This window comes from Dermacentor andersoni, chromosome 7 (genome assembly GCF_023375885.2).
Source record: "Dermacentor andersoni chromosome 7, qqDerAnde1_hic_scaffold, whole genome shotgun sequence".
NCBI lineage: Eukaryota > Metazoa > Arthropoda > Arachnida > Ixodida > Ixodidae > Dermacentor > Dermacentor andersoni.
The window spans coordinates 28,695,595-28,716,237 of NC_092820.1; the positions used below are offsets into that span (position 1 = coordinate 28,695,595).

Genomic DNA, 20,643 nt, shown 5'->3' on the forward strand with positions numbered 1-20,643 from the left:
CTCGGAACTGTCAAGACAATAAACATTTATTCCTCCTCCTCCTCGGAATTAATTTTTCTGGCCTTGGTGATACCTTGAACACTTTTTGTGGTTCCTTCTGTGTCCCAATAATCATCAAGTGACTGCGTACTACAGTAAAATTCTTCACGCTTATTGCGAATTTTGGGGTGGTATGAATTTGTTGCAGTACCGGTCCAAATACAATATACATACAATACTTTTGGATAATGCGAATGCTGTAGGAAGCTGGGATGGATGACACAAACAAGTGAGCCGCTGCGTATGCACTCGGGTACCAAGGCATCATGTAAACAAACAAGCAGCCGGCAGAAAACAAGCACTTTCCGTACTTTGCAGCGACACTCTTCACCACCACGGTTGGAGGAAAAGCGGCCATCGTCATCATCATCAGATACAGTAGCTCTATCGGTAGGAATCACAAACTGCTGCAAACACTTGGCATTCCTTCGTAGAGTGCACTGTGTAGCTAAGCTCGAACAGCCGCATTCAACAGCAATGTCTCGAAAGTGGAAGGCACCCTTGTTCTGAGAGAGGCTGGAAGTACTCCAAGAAGAAGCGACATTGACCTGGCCACACTCAGTCAACATCTTGTTGACGCTCGATACCACTGTGAACAAGCAGGACAAGATAATGACGTTTTATTCATTATTATTTATTTATATACATGCATCACCTGTGCAAGAATTATAGCAATGGGGAATTAACAATGAAACAAAACAAACATAATGAGCACTAAGTGTGATAAAAACCATCTGCTGAATATGACATAACTTGGAAGGGAAGGCCATTTCACTCACCAGTATTGCGCACAAAGGAATAATATCAAAATATGCCATCCTCACAAGGAAATTCTCGTTTTTGATGCTTGATTTAGTCTTTGAGGTATGTATGTTGGCTCTGCGTATGAGCGCAGACTTTGCGATGATAATTATTATGGAGTATGTGAAGTCCTAGATTTTTCCTACTTCCTTGTAAGTTTGCGGGTGAAGTTTATGTTTACATTGTGTCATACTAAGCTGCCCGCTATAATTATTCCCCCCCCCCCCCCCCCCCAACACGAATATCTCTATTCTGTATCTTTTCTGATTGACTGGAACACTCAGCGCTTCAACATCAATGTCAGGCAAGCAAAGTTGGGACAACATGTGGAGTTTGCCAAACAGTGAAGTTAGTTAGGTAAATGGGGTTTAATGGCGCAAAAGTGGCTAAGGCTATGCTGCGCCAAACACGAGGTGTTTTAAAATCCAGTTTATGAAGGAAAAGGCTGCGTTAATAATCTATATTTTATGTAAAAATCTAGTGTCGTCTAAAAATTTATGGACGTCAGATAATGGGACTAGTGGATCATCACCTAAAATGACAGCAGGGTGTAAAGGTATGTGTAGTTGATATAATAAGTGCAAAAGTGTTCGTCTGTGTGTTTCAATCAGCGTACATGAGAGTAATATGTGCATAAATGCTAGTGGCTGTTGACATTTCTCGCACTTTGGTCTGTCTTCTTTCGCAAGTAATTGTGTGTGAGGTGTGTGTGCCCAATGCGTAGTCGGCATAAAACTACTTCGAAGAACCGCTCCTGATGATAGCATGACTTCCATTCACCAACTATGGGTTTAGTCAGATGTAGCTTGTTGTCGGCACAACGGTACCATTCGCGTTGCCATTTTACCGTTAAGGCTTTTCTAATTGCACGGATGTTATCTTTATATGGGAGTGTTGTGTTTGTAATGTCTTTGTACGCTGCCATCAATGCATATCTATCAGCTGCTTCGTTACCTGGTATTCCAACATGGCTTGGGACCCAGCAGAAACGAATTGACCTCCCGTATTCGTTAAAAGCCACCATGTTTAAGATGACTCCTATCAGGGGTTCACACTCAGATTTCAGATGTAGAGCCTTCAGTGTGCTTAAAGAATCTGTGTATATGACTGCATCTTTGTGCTTATCAGCGATAATCTTTTTAACAACCCATATAACGAAAACTTCGGCCGTAAAAACAGAGGCGTGTTGTGGCAATTGAATACTTGTTTCGCAATTTTCCGTTACGACCCCCACACCCACGTGTTCTTTCGTTTTAGAGCCATCCGTGTAGAATTCTAGGTGGTTTTGATATTTGTACTGAAGAGCACAGAATTCTTGTATAATGTGTTCGCGTGGGGTGTCCTTCTTCTTTAAATGTATTAATGTCCTGTCGCATAACTGTTGAAAGTCGTGCCACGGGGGCAAACGCTTTGGCTTTCTGGCAACCTGCAGCACTTCGCGAGGAATGTCATAATCCCGAACATATTCCTCATATCGCAGGACAAGTGGCTTAATCATGTTCGGTTTATTTGTATAGTGTAGGTGTCAGTTGCACTGTGTGACAATGTTGTAGCAAATGTGTTGCGGTGATGACTGAATTCTGAGTAGGTAAGAGAAAGTGAGTAATGCTCTGCACTGCTGTAAGGAGGGTTCATTGCACTCGACGTATAAATTTTGAATAGGTGACATTCTGTAGGCACCACTGGCCAGTCGCAGTCCAAGGTTATGTACTGGATGAAGTCGTTGGATGTAGGACTGTCTGGCTGAGCCGTAAACAATGCAGCCGTAGTCAAAAAGGCTACGAACAAGAGACCGGTAAATATGTAAAAGACACGTTCGGTCGGAACCCCAGTGCTTATGAGATAAAACTTTGAGGATATTCAATGCTTTGTTTGCCTTAATCTTTAGTGCTTTAATGTGGGCTAGGAAGTTTAATTTTTTGTCAAAGATTATTCCCAAGAATTTATATTCTCGTTTTACCGGCAGCGCGACATCGTTCAATTTTAAATCCGGGTCTAAGTAAACCCTCGTTTTTGCGAAAATAGCACTTAACAGTTTTCTGAGTAGAGAAGCGGAAACCATTTTTCTCAGCCCACTCCATTAGTTTATTTATTTTTATCTGGAGCTGCCTTTCACATGTTGGCAAGTTTGAGGCGCGGCGTGCTATTTGCAGATCAACGTATATGGAGTGCATTACAGAGTGGGGTGGGGGGACCAAACAGTGAAGTTTGCTGGGAGGCAAGCTCGGCCGCTGGTGTGCAGTTCTGTGCCTTTGGGAAGTGCCTACTCACTCATTTAGCAGCTAAGAAAACACATGAGAACATCACCGACTTTCTTTAATGAAAGTAAGCGAATAAACTGCAAGCATGTGTTCTGTTTGCTACGTAACTTGTGCGATCGTACAAATTTTGGATATGAATACTGTTGCTTCACTACGCAACTCACATATTTACTGCAACCTGTAGCCCAGAAAGTAGCAACTCTGCACAAAGAAGATGGTCCCTGTAGCGTAGTGCTTTGTAGCTATGATTGAAGAAATGGCCTAGAGTATATACAGTTGAGTTAAAAAATGAGTAATATTTTAAGCAGCCTTGCAAAGTTGCTCTATCTTGTAGACTCAAAAGCATAGTATATTCAGCCACTAGCAAATGTTCAAAAATCTCCAGTATCAAATTATCAATTAAAATGCAAACTGGGTAAGGTAGTGTTTCATTTATATTCAAATATTTCCAACTTCCCTCCTTGCCTTCCTCCTCAAGAAAACATAACCCCACAAAAATTATCTACACAGTTAACACAAAGTAGTTAATATACATACATATTCTCAGGACACGCAGCACGCTAAGGATATGCAGTGGAGAAATGCGCTTACTCGTGCCAAAGTCCTACCTTGTTTTTCTAGTCACAAATCTTTTGTTAGAAAGCTCGGTATGTTGCCCAAATCGATGCGCAGCCGTTTAGAGGGTACTTAGCCATCAGCCGTGGTAGGCAAACTCTCATGCATACATTGCTGTGAGCAGTGTGACCTTCCCTACTGCAATTTCGCAGGACAATACGAATGAAGCAGTGCATTCATGTGGCTACCACTAACTGCACAATTCTTCAAATTAAAAAAGAAACTACTGGAAGCACACTAAATGCCTGTTGTATAAACTTAGTTATATTACCATGGTGTTGTTAACTGTTGTGGCAGTGTTACGGTAGGGAATTTTTCGTGGTCCACAATAACTGCCTATATTTATTTAGCGCATATACTCGTGCAAGGGCTGCACCCCACCTTTGGAGGGCGAAGTTTTGGGAAATAATTCGAAATGGCCCGCCAGAAAGTGAATTAGTTCCATTGCCGCTAGATGAAGATCGCTGCTTTTCCGTCTCTGCTGCTCAGGCAGGTGCCACTGCACCATTATTCCTTTGTGTGGCGTGTCATCTCAGATGTGTTGGCAGTCAGATAGGTGGCATTCCACGTCTAGAGAAGGGTTTTTGGGTCAGCGCTGGCCAGGGACGATGGGCCTTCATCTGAGGCCGTTTAGTGCAGCGTTATGTCATTTGCACCTCCCTCACCATTTCCTACAGTTTCGGAAACAGCATGAACCTTTAGTGGACCGTCATTGGCCTGATTCGTGTAAGGGCCGCACCCAGCCCAGATTCTAGAAAAAAAGTATGGCCCTTACACTAGTATACGTGGTATTTACCGATTTATTTATTTATTGACACCTCAAATACCCCATTCGTGGTTTTGCATGAGGGTTGGGCATATCTACTAGGTTATATTTTCGGTTAATGCTTTGAGCGATGAATGACTGAATGGTGCTCCGCTTCAGCAGGATGAAGATGATTCCAGTTTTTTGCTGTTTGAACGAAAGACTGGAATCATCTAACTGCTGAAGTGCAAGTCACAGCGCACATGTTTGCTGCTAATAAGCAATTGGACTAAAATCCCCACATTTAGTGTGCTCCTAGCAATTGTATATTTAAGGAATTGTGTGGTTAGTGGCATTTGCATAAATGCACAGTTTCTATTGCGTTCTCCATCAACACTACAATAGGAAAGGTTGCACAGCTTGCCGGCCTACATGCATGTGAGTTAACCTATCCTGAGTAATGGCAAGTGCCCTGTAAATGACTCTGAACCACATTGTGGCCACTTTGGGTGACATATCAAGCTCTACCATAGACGTTTCATGACTGGAAAAAAAGAAAAGGTAATAAAGCAATCCGCTACAGCCCAGTCGTGCCTCGTCGAGAAACATTACTTCAAGATGATCAGCCATCCTTCCAAATACAGTTCATTTTGTGCACTATTGTCAGTTCATCACAGCCAGAGAAGAAAAGAACCCCTTTCATAGCAAACTATTTACAGTGCCTGGAATTTGAGTGATCACGTGATACTTTGCAAACAAGCAGCCAGTCTTCTTTATTCTTCGTGCATCCTAAGGTTACATTTATTGCATAAAGCACATATTGCAAATAAGTACACGCTCACTAAGAACAAGAGCTTGTGACTTCGTAAAATAGTAACTTTCAGATACAGTCAGCGAGAAAGTGCACATTTGAGGCAGAATGCATACCTGAAATGGCCAGTGTATGAGCGATGAACAATGTGCCACAGATAAAATTCATAACACACGCCTACAATTGTATGCCGTGTGCTGATGAGATGCAACAGCAGTTGTGTATAGCTTTGTGAACATTCGCAATGATCTTACTCAGTATGATATCAAAGTCAACTAGCCAGCTGCATTTGCCATGCTGTGGAGAAAAAAGAGAGTACTCCACCCAAGTGTGAGCAATCACATTAAATACACCGTAAAGCTTCCACCATTCTCATGCCATTTGTTTTACCACACAAAATATTCCAGCTGAGGTGTGCTGCTGTGGTGTGCCAACAGGCATCTTCACGATGCACTGTCCTCACTGTCACTGAGCGCCCAGACCTGGTCCAGGTCCGTCTCCTCGTGCAGCCTGCTCAGTCCCGTCAGCTTCTCCAGGTAGGCAGCGTCATTGAGCACCTGTAGCACAAACTCCCAGCCCCGAGTGGCGTATTCCTCGAGCACCGGTGGCGAGCAGGCCGTGCACATGGGGAAGGCCATGCAGGTGGGCGTCATGTACACGTGCCGGGCCAGGAAACCTCGGACCTGATGCGGAACGAGCCCCAGGGGGTTCTCGCAGGGGGCCTCCGCATCCTCTAGTGCAGGGCACCGGCCCTTCAGGGGACTCTGCAGAAGGCCCACCAGCAGCTCGGTGGCCAGGGCACCGGCGATCGCGCCGACACCCGGCCTTGTCACGGTGCACTGCTGGTCGAGGGTGCGATCGCGTGTCGAATCGGCTGGCCCGACGACGTCGTTGCAGAAGTAGCAACCCAGCTTCTCGGCATCGTCTCCGGCCTCGCCCGCAGCAACGCCGTGGCGCATGACGAGGAACGTGTCGAAGCCCAGCGCCGCATTGAGGACAATCTTGCGCTGTGCGGCTGCCACCACCGTCGGCAGCCAGCGGGCTTCACGGGTGTCGAGCAGTAGGAAGACGGCGTCGTGCTCGGCAACCAGTGCCTCCAGCCTCTCGACGTCTGCCTGCACAAGGTCTTCGGCTTGGGAGGGCACGCTGTGGCCGGCCATGGGCACCGTCAGGTTCTCGCCCCGCACGTTTACTGCAGGCGACACAGCACGCAGGGCATTGGCAGCGGCTTCGCACTTGGGTCGGCCGCCATCGCGACAGTCTCGCACGGTGTACAGTGACTGGCGCGCCGGGTTCGAGTACGACACAACGCCATTGTCGACGAACGTGATGGTGTGCACGCCCCAGCTGACCAGGCACCGGGCCACACTGCAGCCCAGGGTGCCAGCGCCCAGCAGAAGGCACCTGCACGGGCGAGGTTGTTTGAACACGTGCTATACTTGTGCAATCTCGTGCTTTGTCCCGAATGTGTTGTGCTGCTATTGATCGTGATGTGCATGCATGCTTCTATTGATAAATTTTTGCGGTACTTATTTTTTATCTTTAGTTAATTTAACGTTAAGTGAACTCCAAGCTTATATAGTATTACTGTTGCTACCTGCTCCTAAGAGCATGCCAATCTCATATGGATAATGCAATCATCCCCTGCATTTGTAAAAACTAGCACTGGTCAGAACGTGCCCTCCACATTTACATTATTACAGAATCTCGTTCCATGCACCGATCCATGACGCACCCACTTTTTCAACGAGAGATGAAACCTCCTTACTTTGTGGATGCCACAATCTCCAAATTGAGCGTTGGTGCCAGCCGCCACCGCATCAGTTGCAGGTTCAGCTGGAGTGCATTCTCCATCAGTCGAGCTGGGTCCATGCTCATGCTCAAGTCCACGCTCCGGGGACCCAGCTGGCCCGCGGCATTACGCTCCCAGCCGACAAACACGGGTGCGCTGCTGTCAAAAGCGGCAGCGTTGTTGCCCAGCTGGACGTCGAGGATAAGGCTGTAGCTACTGTCCACGTGTCCGTGGCGAGCCTCACGCCGGTAGCAGAGCACGTCTAACCGCGGGACCAGGTGACCCCAGTGGTGGACGACCAGCGCCAGTAGGTTCCTGAGTGGCCAGCCTGGGTGGCTGGTGGACGTTGACGGGTCCGAGAAGGCCAGGTAGAAGGGCCGACAGTCCGCCACTAGCGTGGGCAGCTGCTCCAAGGGACGAATCTCCACCTCCTCTCCCGATGGCACGACGAGGAAGGCGGCCCGCTTCTCGGGTGTCTCCAGGTCAGCATATGCGACGTTCAGGCAAGCCATCCTTGACAACAAAGAACGGCTGTGATTTACATTTCCGCCACCCGGGTAACTGAGCGTGCTCGTTATTGTGGTGAAAACATTTATATAGCGAAACAAAATGATGGAAGACAGAGGCACGACAGGACAACTATGAGGATCAGTAGAAACCTTCCATCTTAGAAAAAGAGGGGATGCTCATGTCAGCTACCCTTCTGTTATGTTTCATAAGAAATTTGCATTTCTCGATTGTTGGCATCTATTGTTTACCAGTGTATAAGTAAGTTAAGCACTGTACAATAATTACCATAGTGTTTATTGATGCCTTCGTTCCCCTGCCCCCCCCACTTTATGTAATACCCTGATAGAGGTGTTTAAGGGACAATATACGACAATTATGGATACGTTTGGCTTTAGGGCTTTAAGTCTTTACATTTGTTCACAATTGGTAGCCGTATATCGTTTTGTTTTTATCCCTTGCTTTCCTCCACATGCATGATCATTTCTATGTGAATATATGTGAAGCTTTTCAAGAAATTCTTCAGTTCTGAGTTACATTTGGCTTGCCATTCCCCTGTCTTCTATCTCTTAATTGTGATATATATGTTTTAATGATAAATTGCAACGAACTAGCCCTCTCATCCGTTTTAGCGCTTACTTTGATCTTTATACCACGAACATGTATAACTTGGAGTGCAAGTAAGTATTATAGATATAAAGAGAAGGAACATGCTTTACTTGTCAAATTTAAATCATTATATTTTCAGTGGAAAGTTTCACACAGTCACAAAATGCCTGACAAAAAAATACTTGAGCAATAACACGAATATTAGCAAATGGTATATGCTGATATTGGAGTTGAAGTGGAAGTAATAATGGAACTAAATGCTACTGCAATATATGTTGATAAAGCAAGGTTTAAGTGCCCTTCAAGCACCAATTAATTCTGTCCATTGCAATCAAAGTTTCACTGCATTTCTTGCATTATCAACATTATGAAAAGCACAGCTACAAAATGAATTAAAAATTATTAATTATTTAGAGAGTTTTGTCAAGTTTACAGAATGTGGACTCCATGCAAGAACTCATTATAGGTACGTCAAATGTGAGAGCTTTAACTATTTCATGCCTAGCATACTTGAAAAGCACCTTTTGATGCATGATGTAAAATACTGTGAAACAATGGAAGTGAACCCCCCCACATGACAACATCGACACTCATGCTAAAACGTCCCACTAAACGTTCACTAAACTTGTTTCACTAAAACACTGCATACATTTTGTTCAACCTTGCGACACAGGTCCAATCAAAAGTTTTTCAAAATGACACGTCTTAAATGTCATCAGCCGATAATTCTGCGCAGACTGATCCAGCATATTTTTCGACTTCCACAAGTCTAGCTGAGGAAACATTCTTGCGTCTTTATGGGTGTGAAACAGCCTCTAACTGCTTATTAAAAAAAAAGATTGCCTTCATTCGGTGCAGCTCTAATGTTATGGCTTATACTTGTTTACCCAGAGGGAAAGTTGTGTTTTTACAAAACTAAATAATAGTTGTGGTATTCTAAAGGCGTTTCTAGCATCTCAATGAGTCGATTTCACCATCAAAGTAAAATGTGTTTCAATTAATTATATACGTCAGCAAAATCTAGTGCAGAAGCAAATGTAAAAATTGACTTTTCACATTTTTCTTTCTGTCAAAATAGTGGTAACACTGGCATATTACAAAACACCATTACATATCGAAGAAATATTTTTTTAACTTTCCCTTAAAGGACGTCTCACCAGGCCCCATAGCAAATTTGGTTATATGCTGGAAGTCATGTGCCCTCCACCACAAGAATTTTTTTAATAGCAAAGATAGGAATAATTGAAGTGTCGTGAACCCATGACTTCAGGAGATGACCTTAACTGCCAACATAAATAATCACTCCACTTGCACTCCACAGCCTCGGCAAGCGAAATTCTTTGCTTGCATTCTCCCACACCGGAGCTGCAAGATTTCATCATGTAAATGACACGGGCCCCACCTTCATTTCCTTTCTCTTGCATTTTTGCTGCGCAGCGCACTTCCGGTGATGGTCTTGTGCATGAGCTGTTGTGTTTGAGTCATGTTGTGCTGTGCATGGTTTTGTGTTAAGAACACACCTGCGTTGTTGTCTGGCTGCTTCTGCACTACACTGAAATGCATCCCTCACTGCATGCACATTTTGCTTACTGCACGTGCACCTGCCCCGATGTGGGAAAACAGACACTCGGACATGCTGTTTGTAGGTTTCATTATTTCTCTAAACTTTCAATCGTCTAGTGAAGCAACAGATTAAACAGGTAACTGCTGTAGCCCTCAATAATTTTCTTTTGATTTGATTTCATTTTATTTCCTTAAAGACCCCACGAGTGGGTATTACATAAGGGTTGGAATCAGCCAAAAAAATATGTGTAACAAGTAATAATTAATAATTCTAGAAGTCATGTGTCATAGTGAATAATGTTTCAACAATGCGAATTGCGTAGTTGCACTTGTGCAGGAGGGCTCCCTCAAGAAAAAGGGTTGCGCAGGCGTGATTGTCGGCGCACATTGCATACACTGCGCTTGGTTAAAATGGTTAAACTTGTCGAGGGGCCCTTTAAACAATTCATCACCATAAATGCATTAAGGCCACTATTTTGCATTAAGAACCAGCTGAGCTTATTTACTTTCTTCTTTTGCTTGTATGGTACAACTTAAGGGATCACTGAAACAGTGAAACATTCACACTCCCAGTTAAGTGAAGCATCTCATACTAAGGGAGCTCCGGATGATTACAAGTTACCCTCCTCTCTAGCCATGCTTTTTCTCCTCAACTCGGTTACCGAGTGTCTGGGCTAAGCTCAGCCTTCAATGGCTGTATATCATGGTGCGACATCGCGTCGTCTACTTCTGGTTGTCTTGGAGATAGCGCGCGAAGCTTCTCCAACCTCTGTGCCAGCCGCTTGACCGTTGATCCTCTGCAAGAGCTATCCAAGCAGAATGAGTTGCGAGCGGTCTGTTGCAGTGCCGAGCGTCTGCGGTATTCTGGTTATTGCAGGCAAGCTGGCCGTTTTGACGAATTGGCGGAAGTGCAAGCTAAAGCCCCCCCATACTACTGCTGCTGTGATGAAGGAGCTTTAGCGTGCAAACATGAGCAGACTGCATGGTGCTGTGAACTCGTGGTGCAGAGCTTAACCAGCCATAACAAGTGTAAAAGATTTTAAACATTTAAACAGACAAAGTGTTCATGATTGTGGTGCCGCTGAAAATTTACACAAGCAGCAAAGTAGAATGCGCTTCAGCAAGATAGAGTACACTTGGTTACTCCTATTTTAGCTCTGTGCCACCAGGTGGCTGTGCCCTGCAGGCTGCTCCCATTTGCATCTCCGCCCATCTGGCAAAATGCCCAGTCCGCCTACATTTACCCGAACACCAGACACACTAAAACTCTCTATTGTGGTTGTTAACCACCGGCGTGAAGTGATGGCTGCAAACACATTGATCCTGGCGCCGATCAGATAATGACAGCGTGATACGCCTTAGGCACTTCGCTTGCATGTTGCCCTACAGAGAGGCACGTTGTTGCAGCTTGACATGCCACCAACCGGTATATTTGCAGCTTGCAACGTAATAGGGGCGATCCATGGTGCTCGCAAAAAGAAACCTCGAGAATAACGCTGACCGCAGAACTTGCGTGATCAAGAAGCACGTTGTAACACAAGCAGACGACACTCGCTGTGCGCCGAAAGTGCTTGAGTGTAGTGATAAATTGTTGTAGTATATTCTCATTCTGTTAATATTAATGTGTTAGCATTCTTTGGGTACTTCATGCACTTTCCGGGGGCTATCTATGTATGTTTTTATCTAACCATTTCCCTGCCTACCTGGGTCACTGGATATTCTGTGGTCAAATGGTTAGCACGTCGGGCTGCTGTGCTGAGGTAACAGGTTCAAAACCAACCATCAGGCCAACTTGGGTCACTGAACATGCGGCAATGAGTGCATAGGTGCTGGTCTTCAAAGAAGCTCCTTGATGCCGACGTGGAACACCGGGTGCATGCCACTCAGTCTGTGCTGGTCTTGAATGAACCTCTTTGATGCCGACTTGGGTCACTGGGTACGCGCTGTAGGTATGTGCCGCTCTTTAATGAACGCCTTGGACCCCAGCTTGGGTAGCTTGATATGTGTCACTGGGAATGTGCCGCCTCTACGTAGATCAAAAAAGTTCCTTGACCCTTTCAGGGTCGATTTTTTTTATTGCAGATTCTAATTCATTTTAGGGACCTATTTAGAAAAAAATTTACCGTAATTTTCTCAGGTGACCGTAAAGTGAGAAACAAATATTTTGCGTTGGTATATATGTGCTCTTCATTCATGAATAACAACAATAAAAAAAGAAATAAACTTAGAAGAATTAAAATTTGATGCATTGTTATACACATAGTTCAAGGCTTTGAAGATGTGCACACGAGAATATTTTGCAAGTCTCAAACGTTCCTGCTCTTACACTAATATGTGCGCACATAGCGTAATAAAACTGCGTGGGTGCGCACACTCAAGAATATGTGTGGTTGTGTGCTCGTTGAAAAAGCAAAAGTGTGACAAACTTCCACTAATCTTCATCTTATCGCCAACCTGAGGCAATTAATCTTCGCGCCTCAAAAAAAAAAAAAAAAAATCACAAACACATGCACAACATGCCTAGGCGCATCCCTGTGAGCACTAAACGAGTGAAAAACAAGCGGTCACCATTTGAGCGACTAGTAATGAGATAGCCATCAGTTTTGCAAGCGCAAGAAGCCAAAACCGCCCATGGAACAAAACCCAAACCACCGCCTGCCCACCCGTGCACATGCCAATGCGCAGGCGGTAGTGTATAGACGCGCCGGCGCAAACTAGCTCTAAAACAAACCATGTAACGAAAACCGAGAGAAGGAGGCGTGTGAAAAACATTTCCTGGATTCGCACATAATGGCACCACATGACAGAATTAAAAAAGTTAGGAAATTGGCCAGCTTTTTTAAACGTACAGACGGCACCGTAAATATACGGCATCAACCACTTTCGACTTGTTCGTGGCGCTGTATATGTACGTCATTGACCCTGAAAAGGTTAAATTTTTCCGATGCTCAGTGGAATCAAAACCATCACAAGGGTTCCTCAAGGACAGCAACCCGACACATTAGCAGGCTGTGTCACAAATGCACTGGGTATGTGCTGCTTTTCAATGAACATGTAACCAACTTGGGTCACGAGTATGTGCCACCGAGTGTGGGGCAAGCGAGGGAACAACCGTAAGTGTTCGAAGGCACCAATGTGCCACACTTGTCATCTCAAAGGCCACGTGCGGCCTTCTCGGCAATGCCACTACATGTCATACCACGTCCACAAAGAAACGCGACAGAGGAGGCCAGCTGCTGCACGATGCATTTCTCAGCATTCGCATGCACCGGCGCACCGTGCATTTTGAAGGCAACGCTCAGGCTTCGCGGTGGCAGTGCTATATGACGAGTGTTCACGGGGAAGTGTGCACGAGGTGCCCTGCTGAAGTACACGCCTCACACATATATAGTTTTGACAGTGGCATTATGCTGTGCCACTTTTATTGGTTCAATGCAAACGCATTGCCACTGACAGTCATTGTGAGTCATCATTTTTTATGGGAACAAATTAACCAACATTCCAACTATTATGAACAACATTTGTTCACCATAATGTTGAAAAAAATTATCAATGACGCAACCTGGGTAGCCAACTGGGTAGCTCACCCAAATGATGTCATGCGCACAAGCTACGTAGATTGTAACGGGGTGGCCGAAAGTCAGGAGAGCGGCGCTGCTGTGATCGGTAGCAGTGCACATATTTAAAACCTTAAAATAAATTACACGCTTGACATAGACAACTTGAATGTGCCACTTAATGATCAGTAGGACCTTAACGACTCGGTATGTTTGTACGAAATCTTCAAAGTCTTTTGTGGGTCCCTGTAATGACATCTGTATTATTTGGCTGAGAGGTGTATCGATGATCTCAGTTTATTTGCCCCAGTATACCTCTCGCAGCATCACTTTTCACCGAACTTGTATAAAATTTTGTATAGATGAGATTCGCAGATGACGCAGTACTATACGCGACTATTCCTCCTAAACAGCTTGCTTCTTCATGCTATAACCTTGCACAAAGCAATATTTTAGTGTCTTTGTTCATGCGTATTTTAGGCAGACAGTTGGAACCATGATGAGAGAGCCAAACAGACAGTCGTAAACATCGACTGCTTGTCATCACATTGCCCTAATGGCTGAACACCTCTATGGCATGCTGGAAGGGAATGGAAGGTGCTTCCAGAAGAAAATCGCTAAAGCAGTGCGTGAGATAAGGTGCACTTGCCCAGTCATACAGGTAGACAGATTGCAGTACCTCAGGTGAAAAGCCAGCGGTTTATTGTCCATTGTCAACCTTGTAAAGCCAGGTTTCTGGTTTTTTACTGGTTTCAAACAGCAGTTGCACAATAATTCAGATAGACCACTCAAAGTTCACAGGTCAGCAATGCGAGAGTAAAAGCTAATAAAAGGTCTGAAAAGTGGCAGCTGAAAATATGGCTTAGGTTTTATTTATTTATTTGTTTATTTATCACAGGCTCTGGTCTGAGCACCGAGTGATGGGGGACCATACAACAAAATACATGATGAACATGAACAAAGAAAAGTAAGCAGAAAAAGAAGGAATCATTATACATTCTCAGTTCATAAAATGTACATACAAATGCTCGCTAGTAGTTCACGTTTAGTGATTGAAATAATGGTATCTGGAAGATTATTCCAAAGTGCAATGACTTATGGCAAGGCCAAAGAATTGAAAGCTTTAGTTTTACCAAATATGCCTTTGATACTGAAGTGATTATGAAGACATGCGTAGTGGTTTGTCAAGTGGCAGTGGGGATGGCGTTACACTATGAATATATTTGTGTATTAAGCATAAAAGAGCAACAGAACGATGACTACTTAACACCTGAAGCAGAATGTCTAGCTTAATTTTTGTTATACTGGAATGACGAGCAACGTTACATGAAATTGGCTGTATTTTGTACGGCTTCCAGCATTGAAATTAAATACTGCTGATGGAGGGGACAAGGTGGACAAAGCAAATTCAAGTTGTGGGTGGACGAAGGTTAAATATGCAAATTTGTGTGTATCAGCTGAGAAATGAAATGAATTTCAATGTAAGTAAGCCAGTTTTTGTAGCACATATGTTAGTGATACGTAATTTCCATGAAAGGCCGGATGTTATCTGCAAGCCTACATACTTACATAACACTGCACAGGGCAGTGAAGCATTGTTTATAGAATATGTGAAGTTAGAAAGTGACTGTTTATGAGTAAAGGAAATTGTTTTGCACTTAGTCGAGTTCAGCGTCATTAGCCAGTTACCGCACCAGGCATAGACAAGGTTAAGGTCCTTCTGGAGGATGAGGTGGTCATCACGTCTTCTAATAGTGCAGCATATGATGCAGTCAGCAAACAGTCGCATGCATGAGGAAATGTCAAAAGGTAGGCCCTTCTCCTTGCATGACTGTACTCCCAGCCTAAGAGTCAACGTCAACCACACAAGTGTGCCTATGTAGTTGGCAGTGCTGAGACGTCACTCAGTGATATATGACTTCGAGAATTATTTAAGGCAACAGCAGCTATTTGTTTGATCTGTTAGTTTAATAGACGAATTAAAGTTTAGAGACATAATAAAACCTACAAACCTAACATATGCATTCATATCGTTGCAAGAGATGTACTTCTGTTTTGTCTGCTTGTTCCCATCTTGTGCAGTTGCGCATGCAGAGGATGAAACTGTCATCTTCTGCTCTGTTCTAGAGTGCAATCATGCTCTGTGATCCACTTGCGTCTGCCTCAGTGTTTGTGTATCACTGACTTTTACCACTAATCAGGTGTCCTCGTGCACAGAGAACAAAATTGTGCGCTGCGTGAAACAAGACAAATGTAACAGCTCGTGTGCGAGACAATGACCGGAAATGCGCCATGCAGCAAAAAAGCGAGGGCAGGAAAGGGAAGAAATAAAGAAAGAAGGCAGGGCCAGTGACGTATGCGTCACGCAATCCGCCAGCTCCAGTACGGGAGAATGCAGGGAAGAAATTTAATGGCTTGGACACAGGATGGGACGTGTTGGATGCCATGCTTATCTACTCGATGCCCCAGGAAATCGAGAGAAGCAATGCCAAATGCACTCATTGAGATGTTTACGACCAGGCGTTATTGACGGAGGCATTCATACACCTTACGTAGGTCAGATTCGTGTTCCACAGTAAAGCAACTGAATACAAGAATGCCATTTAAATAGATGAAGCAACAAGTCAGGCCACGAAGTACTTGATCGACGAACAGCTGAAATGTTTGAGCGGCATTATGGAGGCAGAATGGCATGCGCACATATTCAAACATGCCAAAGGGGTAATGAATGTGGTTTTAGGAATGTTGGAAAGCTCGACAAGAATCTGGTGGTAGGCTTATACTAGATCCATCTTGCTACATATGCCGCAACCATAAAGTGATGCGGCGAAATGATGGATGTGGGGTATAGGGTACCTATCGGAAATCGTCACTTTGTTTAAGGCGCGATAATCGCCCCACGGCTGCCAATCACCCGCCTTCTTGGGCACCATGTGTAAAGCAGATGACCAAGGGCTGGCGAAAGGACGAACGAAGCCCAACTCGAGCATGTGTTCGAATTCTTGCTTTGCAATTTTTAGGCGGTCTGATGCTAAGAGGCGAGGTCAGACTGGTGGACCTTTAGTCACAATGTGGTGTGCGACGTTGTGCACTATTGGATGGTCTGGTGAGGGTGGTTCAAATAGCTCTGGAAATTCCAGCAGGATGGTGGACCATGGTTTCGGTACCTGCGTGTGTGCTTGTACGAGATGCAAAGGTGGTGCAGACGTGGTGATATATTGTACGGACAGGTTTGTTGAGGAGTCTAGAAGGTGGCAGTGGCGAAGGTCAACAAGAAGGTTAAACTTCCACAGAAAGTCAGCACCGATGATAGGCCCGTGGACGTCGGTGACGGTGAATAGCCATCGAAAAGGGCATTGCAGACCAAGGTCAAGAGTGACAGATTTCTGGCCATATGTTTTAATGTTGGGACCATTGACAGCAGTGAGAAAAGACGTGTCATGGCGATGTATCCTGCGGTCTTGAAAAGTAGGGGGAATGACACAAATTTCCACACCAGTGTCTACAAGTTGGCATACTTTTGTGACACGGTTGGTGAAGTAGAAGAGATGGCTTGATGTAGGGCCAGTAGTGCAAGCCACAATCAGTGAGTGGCCCAACCGTTTCCCAGAAAGTTGTAAGGCGAAAGGCACTGCCATGTGCGAGTGCCATATCTGGCGTGATACCAACAAATAAAGGAAGACTGAGGGCATGACACGTTTCGCTCATGCAAGGAATGCCGCTGCTGATGGTTACTCACACGAAAGCGTAAGGCAGCCAACTGATTAGTTAGCTCCTCTACTTGTGCAGCAAGGTGCGTGATTGAACTGTCGGGCTCGTCGAAGTGCTGCTGTAAACGAGGTTGTGTAGCAATGGGTGCATTACAACGGTCAACAGTGGATATCACAGGTTGGAAAGAATTCATAATCTAGTCTGCCATTGTCACTAAGGCCTCAACAGATGTCGTAGTAGGTGAGGCACATTAAATCATGCGTACCTGGTTCGGTAGACGCTGGAAGAAAAGCTCCAGAAGGATTTTCAAGTCTGCTGATGATGGACTGGTTCCCAGGAGTTGTGTCACGTGGCAAAGCAGCTCAGTCGGTTTTCTGTCACCAAGTTCCTCCTATGAGAGGAGCTGTTGAATCCGTCGCGACTCAGAGTCAGTGGTGTGCCATAGTAACTCCCGCTTAAGGGTGTCATACTGATCATTGGGGGGGGAGCCAGCAAAATGTCGCGGACCAAAGCTGCAGTGGTCGCATTAAGCGCACTCACAACGTTGTCATACTTGGCCACCCGAGATGCGACTCGGTGACGGTGAAACTGTGCCTCGATGTGGACTATCCAGAGTTCACAGTCAGAGGGCCAGAAATCCGGAAGTTTGAGTGTGGCGACAGAAGACGTTCCGTTTTCTTCAAGATGTCGTTGATCGGCGACCGGTTCCGTGGCCTCGAGAAGAAACTTGGTAGACGTATACAGTTGTGATGTGGTATCACATCTGGGTCACCAACTTGTAGGAACAGAAAGCCCATACAGAATTGCCATTTATTTATCAGGCGACTGCGTTGGCTTCGCGGCTACCATTGTCGAGCCTATATGCCTGATGGCGCAAGTCCAGCCTCTTCTCCTTTTCACCGTGGGGCTCTACGAGTACTGTGCACTACAGATCTCTCTACAGGGACCGTGTATCACTTGAAAAACCAAGAAAGAATCATGCAGGTCCAACACACTGTGGTGATCAGTGTACACAGCTTTTTCGTCCACTCTTCTGCCGTGGGTTGCCAACACATTGACTGATGTCACTACGAGTTAGACAACACTGATTGCGCTGTTCATCATGCATGCATCATATCTGAGAAAGTGAGCAAGGTTCAGTACAGCATCTGAAATTTTGGTTGCCATTACATATTGGTTCAGAAGAACACTTGCCAGTTGGTTCCATGGTGTAGGTACAGTTGCTGCAGTCAAATTGAGCTGCTCCGAAAAATATGTCAGCTAATTATATTAAAAACAGGCGTAGCGCACTCACTTAAAGCCAGTTTTTTTTTTTGGTAAGAGTGTCCGATTTCGATATTTCAATCAATTTTGCCAGGAATTTGTCCCTTTCTTCATGGAGTAGAGAATAGCTTCTTTGTACTTCACGGACAGCAAGCCCTGCGGTATCTTGAAATGAGTGGTGGCATCGCTTTTCTTCTCATTGAGTGAGATAGCTTGCAAGATACCAGCCTCCTCAAGCGATAGGGCCCTATGTTAAGTATGGCTACTCATGGCTCAAGAGGCTGGAATATAACCGGCGGGGACCATTGGCCACAACAAAAGCAGCAGGATCCATCTCATCATGACTGCTGATGGTAATGCATTAGCATTGAATGATTTTGTATTACCTTCAGTAGAACGCTACAAGTATCTGGGACTGACCATAATGCGTTACCTTCAATGCCGCCTTCACATAGAGCAGGTAACCTCAAGTGCTTTCAAATGTCTGATGTATATATGACGTTGGCTCTGCTCGGCTCCTCTTGACATTAAACTATTAGCCTACACTACCTATGTAAGATCAAGTTTAGAAAAGTGCAATATTGTGTGGTTCCTGTATACTGAAGATACTAACAAACTAAGAATTCAAGGGAAGGCGGTTTAGGTTATCTATAATAAACAGAGACAATCTGATTTCCCAACACAGATTTTAAAAACTGCAGGAATATGGCCACTGAAATACCGAGCGAAATTCTCTAGAATGAAAGTTCTGCACTAATGAATGCAGAAAGTTGTACTAGTTGGTCTAGTTCTGCACAAAATAATCAACCATCAGATAAACATTGACCCACCCGAACATGTATCCAAATGTACAATCAGGAAAACTAGACGAAACCATCACCAAAAGCTACCAGAATATTCTTTACACACTGAATGTTTTCGAAATTCATTTTTCCCTCTCGCTACTAGAGAGGAGAACAGCTTGGGTCCTTCTATTACTAAACCTGCAACTTTATTTTTTAAGGCTGTGCAAGATTGCATTGACAATGAATTTCGCATCTGTTAAATTTTGTTCAATCTGCTTTGAAATCTTACCATTGGTTCTCATTTATTTGACATGTTTCGTTTCTCTTGTGCTGGTCACATTATATACCTATTCTCGTACATGCCCCTCCCGCTATGATCGGGTATAGGATTGGCAGTACGTGAAATAAATAAATAAATAAATAAATAAATAAATAAATAAATATAGCAACAGAATGTATTGCCACCGTCAAAACAAGTTATGTATGAGGCATGTACAGCAGTGAGACACCTCTTTCGTGGTTCCCCAAGAACAGTTGGCATCATCTAGTGCTGCTGCCTCGATGCCCGAGCGTTGCCTCCGAAATGCATGGTGCGCCGGCGCATGTGAATGTTGAGAAACGGGACACATTGCAGCCAGGCTCCTCTCTCGCGCTTTGTGGACATGCTGTGACATCTAGTGGCATTGCCGAGAAGCCCGCACATGGCCTCCGATACAAGAAGCGTGGCGTGCCGGAGCCTTTGAACACGTACAGTTGTTCTCTCGTTTGCTCCCACACTCAGTGGCACATACTCAGTGACCCAAGAGGCTATCCAGTCGTGCATATACCCATGTCGGCGTGAAAGAGGTTCATTGAAGAGCAGCACCTACAGGGGTGGGACTGCCCAAAGTCATTTTGGAGCAATTTTTGGAGCAAGTAAACTTGTGTTTCGGAGCAGCTTGGAGGAGACAAAATTTCATTTTGGTACAATTTAGAGCAGAGAGAGAGAGAGAGAGAGAGAAGAAACTTTGTTAATGAATGGCCAGCAGTTTCGTTGTGGTGGCCTCAGGTGGCGGCTCCAAGTCCTTGGACTCGGGCGGCATCTAATGCTTGCCGGACGGCCCAGAGCTGGTCTGCCAACTCTGAACTTTTGAGAGCCGCCTCCCAGCGGTGGCGACGCCGATGGAGAAGGTCCCCGGCGGGCCCCGCAGCTGGGGCGGTGTCGGGGAGAAGCGAGCTCGAGGCTTCCCGTACCGTGGTAACGGCTGCGATTACGGACGCGTCACGAACGGATGTGGTCCCATTACTGTGGTTGCCGGCACATTCCCAGAGCATATGTCATAAAATTTTATTTTGAAGCAGTTTGGAGCAGGCCAACCTGAATTTTGGTGGAATAACGGAAGTGCTGTACTGCAACTGTCTTAAGCAATGTCTTAAGCTGAATTTTGAAGCATATTACCAGGATGCTGAAGCCGTCTAGCGCATGCAAATTTTGGTAATAGTGCCTATTGATTTTTAATTAGTACAAGCAATCACAAATATGTGCACTTTGCAATAGGAAGTCCAAAATTTACAGAAGTATCCCAAGATATATCTTATAAATAG

The 20,643-nt window shown here is 44.9% G+C and overlaps 1 protein-coding gene across 1 annotated transcript in view; it reads right to left on the minus strand.

Annotated features, from left to right (window-relative positions):
• Positions 1–642: 642 nt before the first annotated feature.
• Positions 643–20,643, minus strand: part of Atg7 (Autophagy-related 7) — a 54,739-nt gene continuing 34,738 nt past the window's right edge. The window contains exons 3-4 of the mRNA XM_050182227.3: positions 7,041–7,577; positions 643–6,676 (exon numbers count right to left, since the gene is read on the minus strand). Coding sequence (XP_050038184.1) covers positions 5,716–6,676; positions 7,041–7,577 — 1,498 coding nt within the window. The 3' untranslated portion in view covers positions 643–5,715. The remainder of the gene's footprint in view (positions 6,677–7,040; positions 7,578–20,643) is intronic.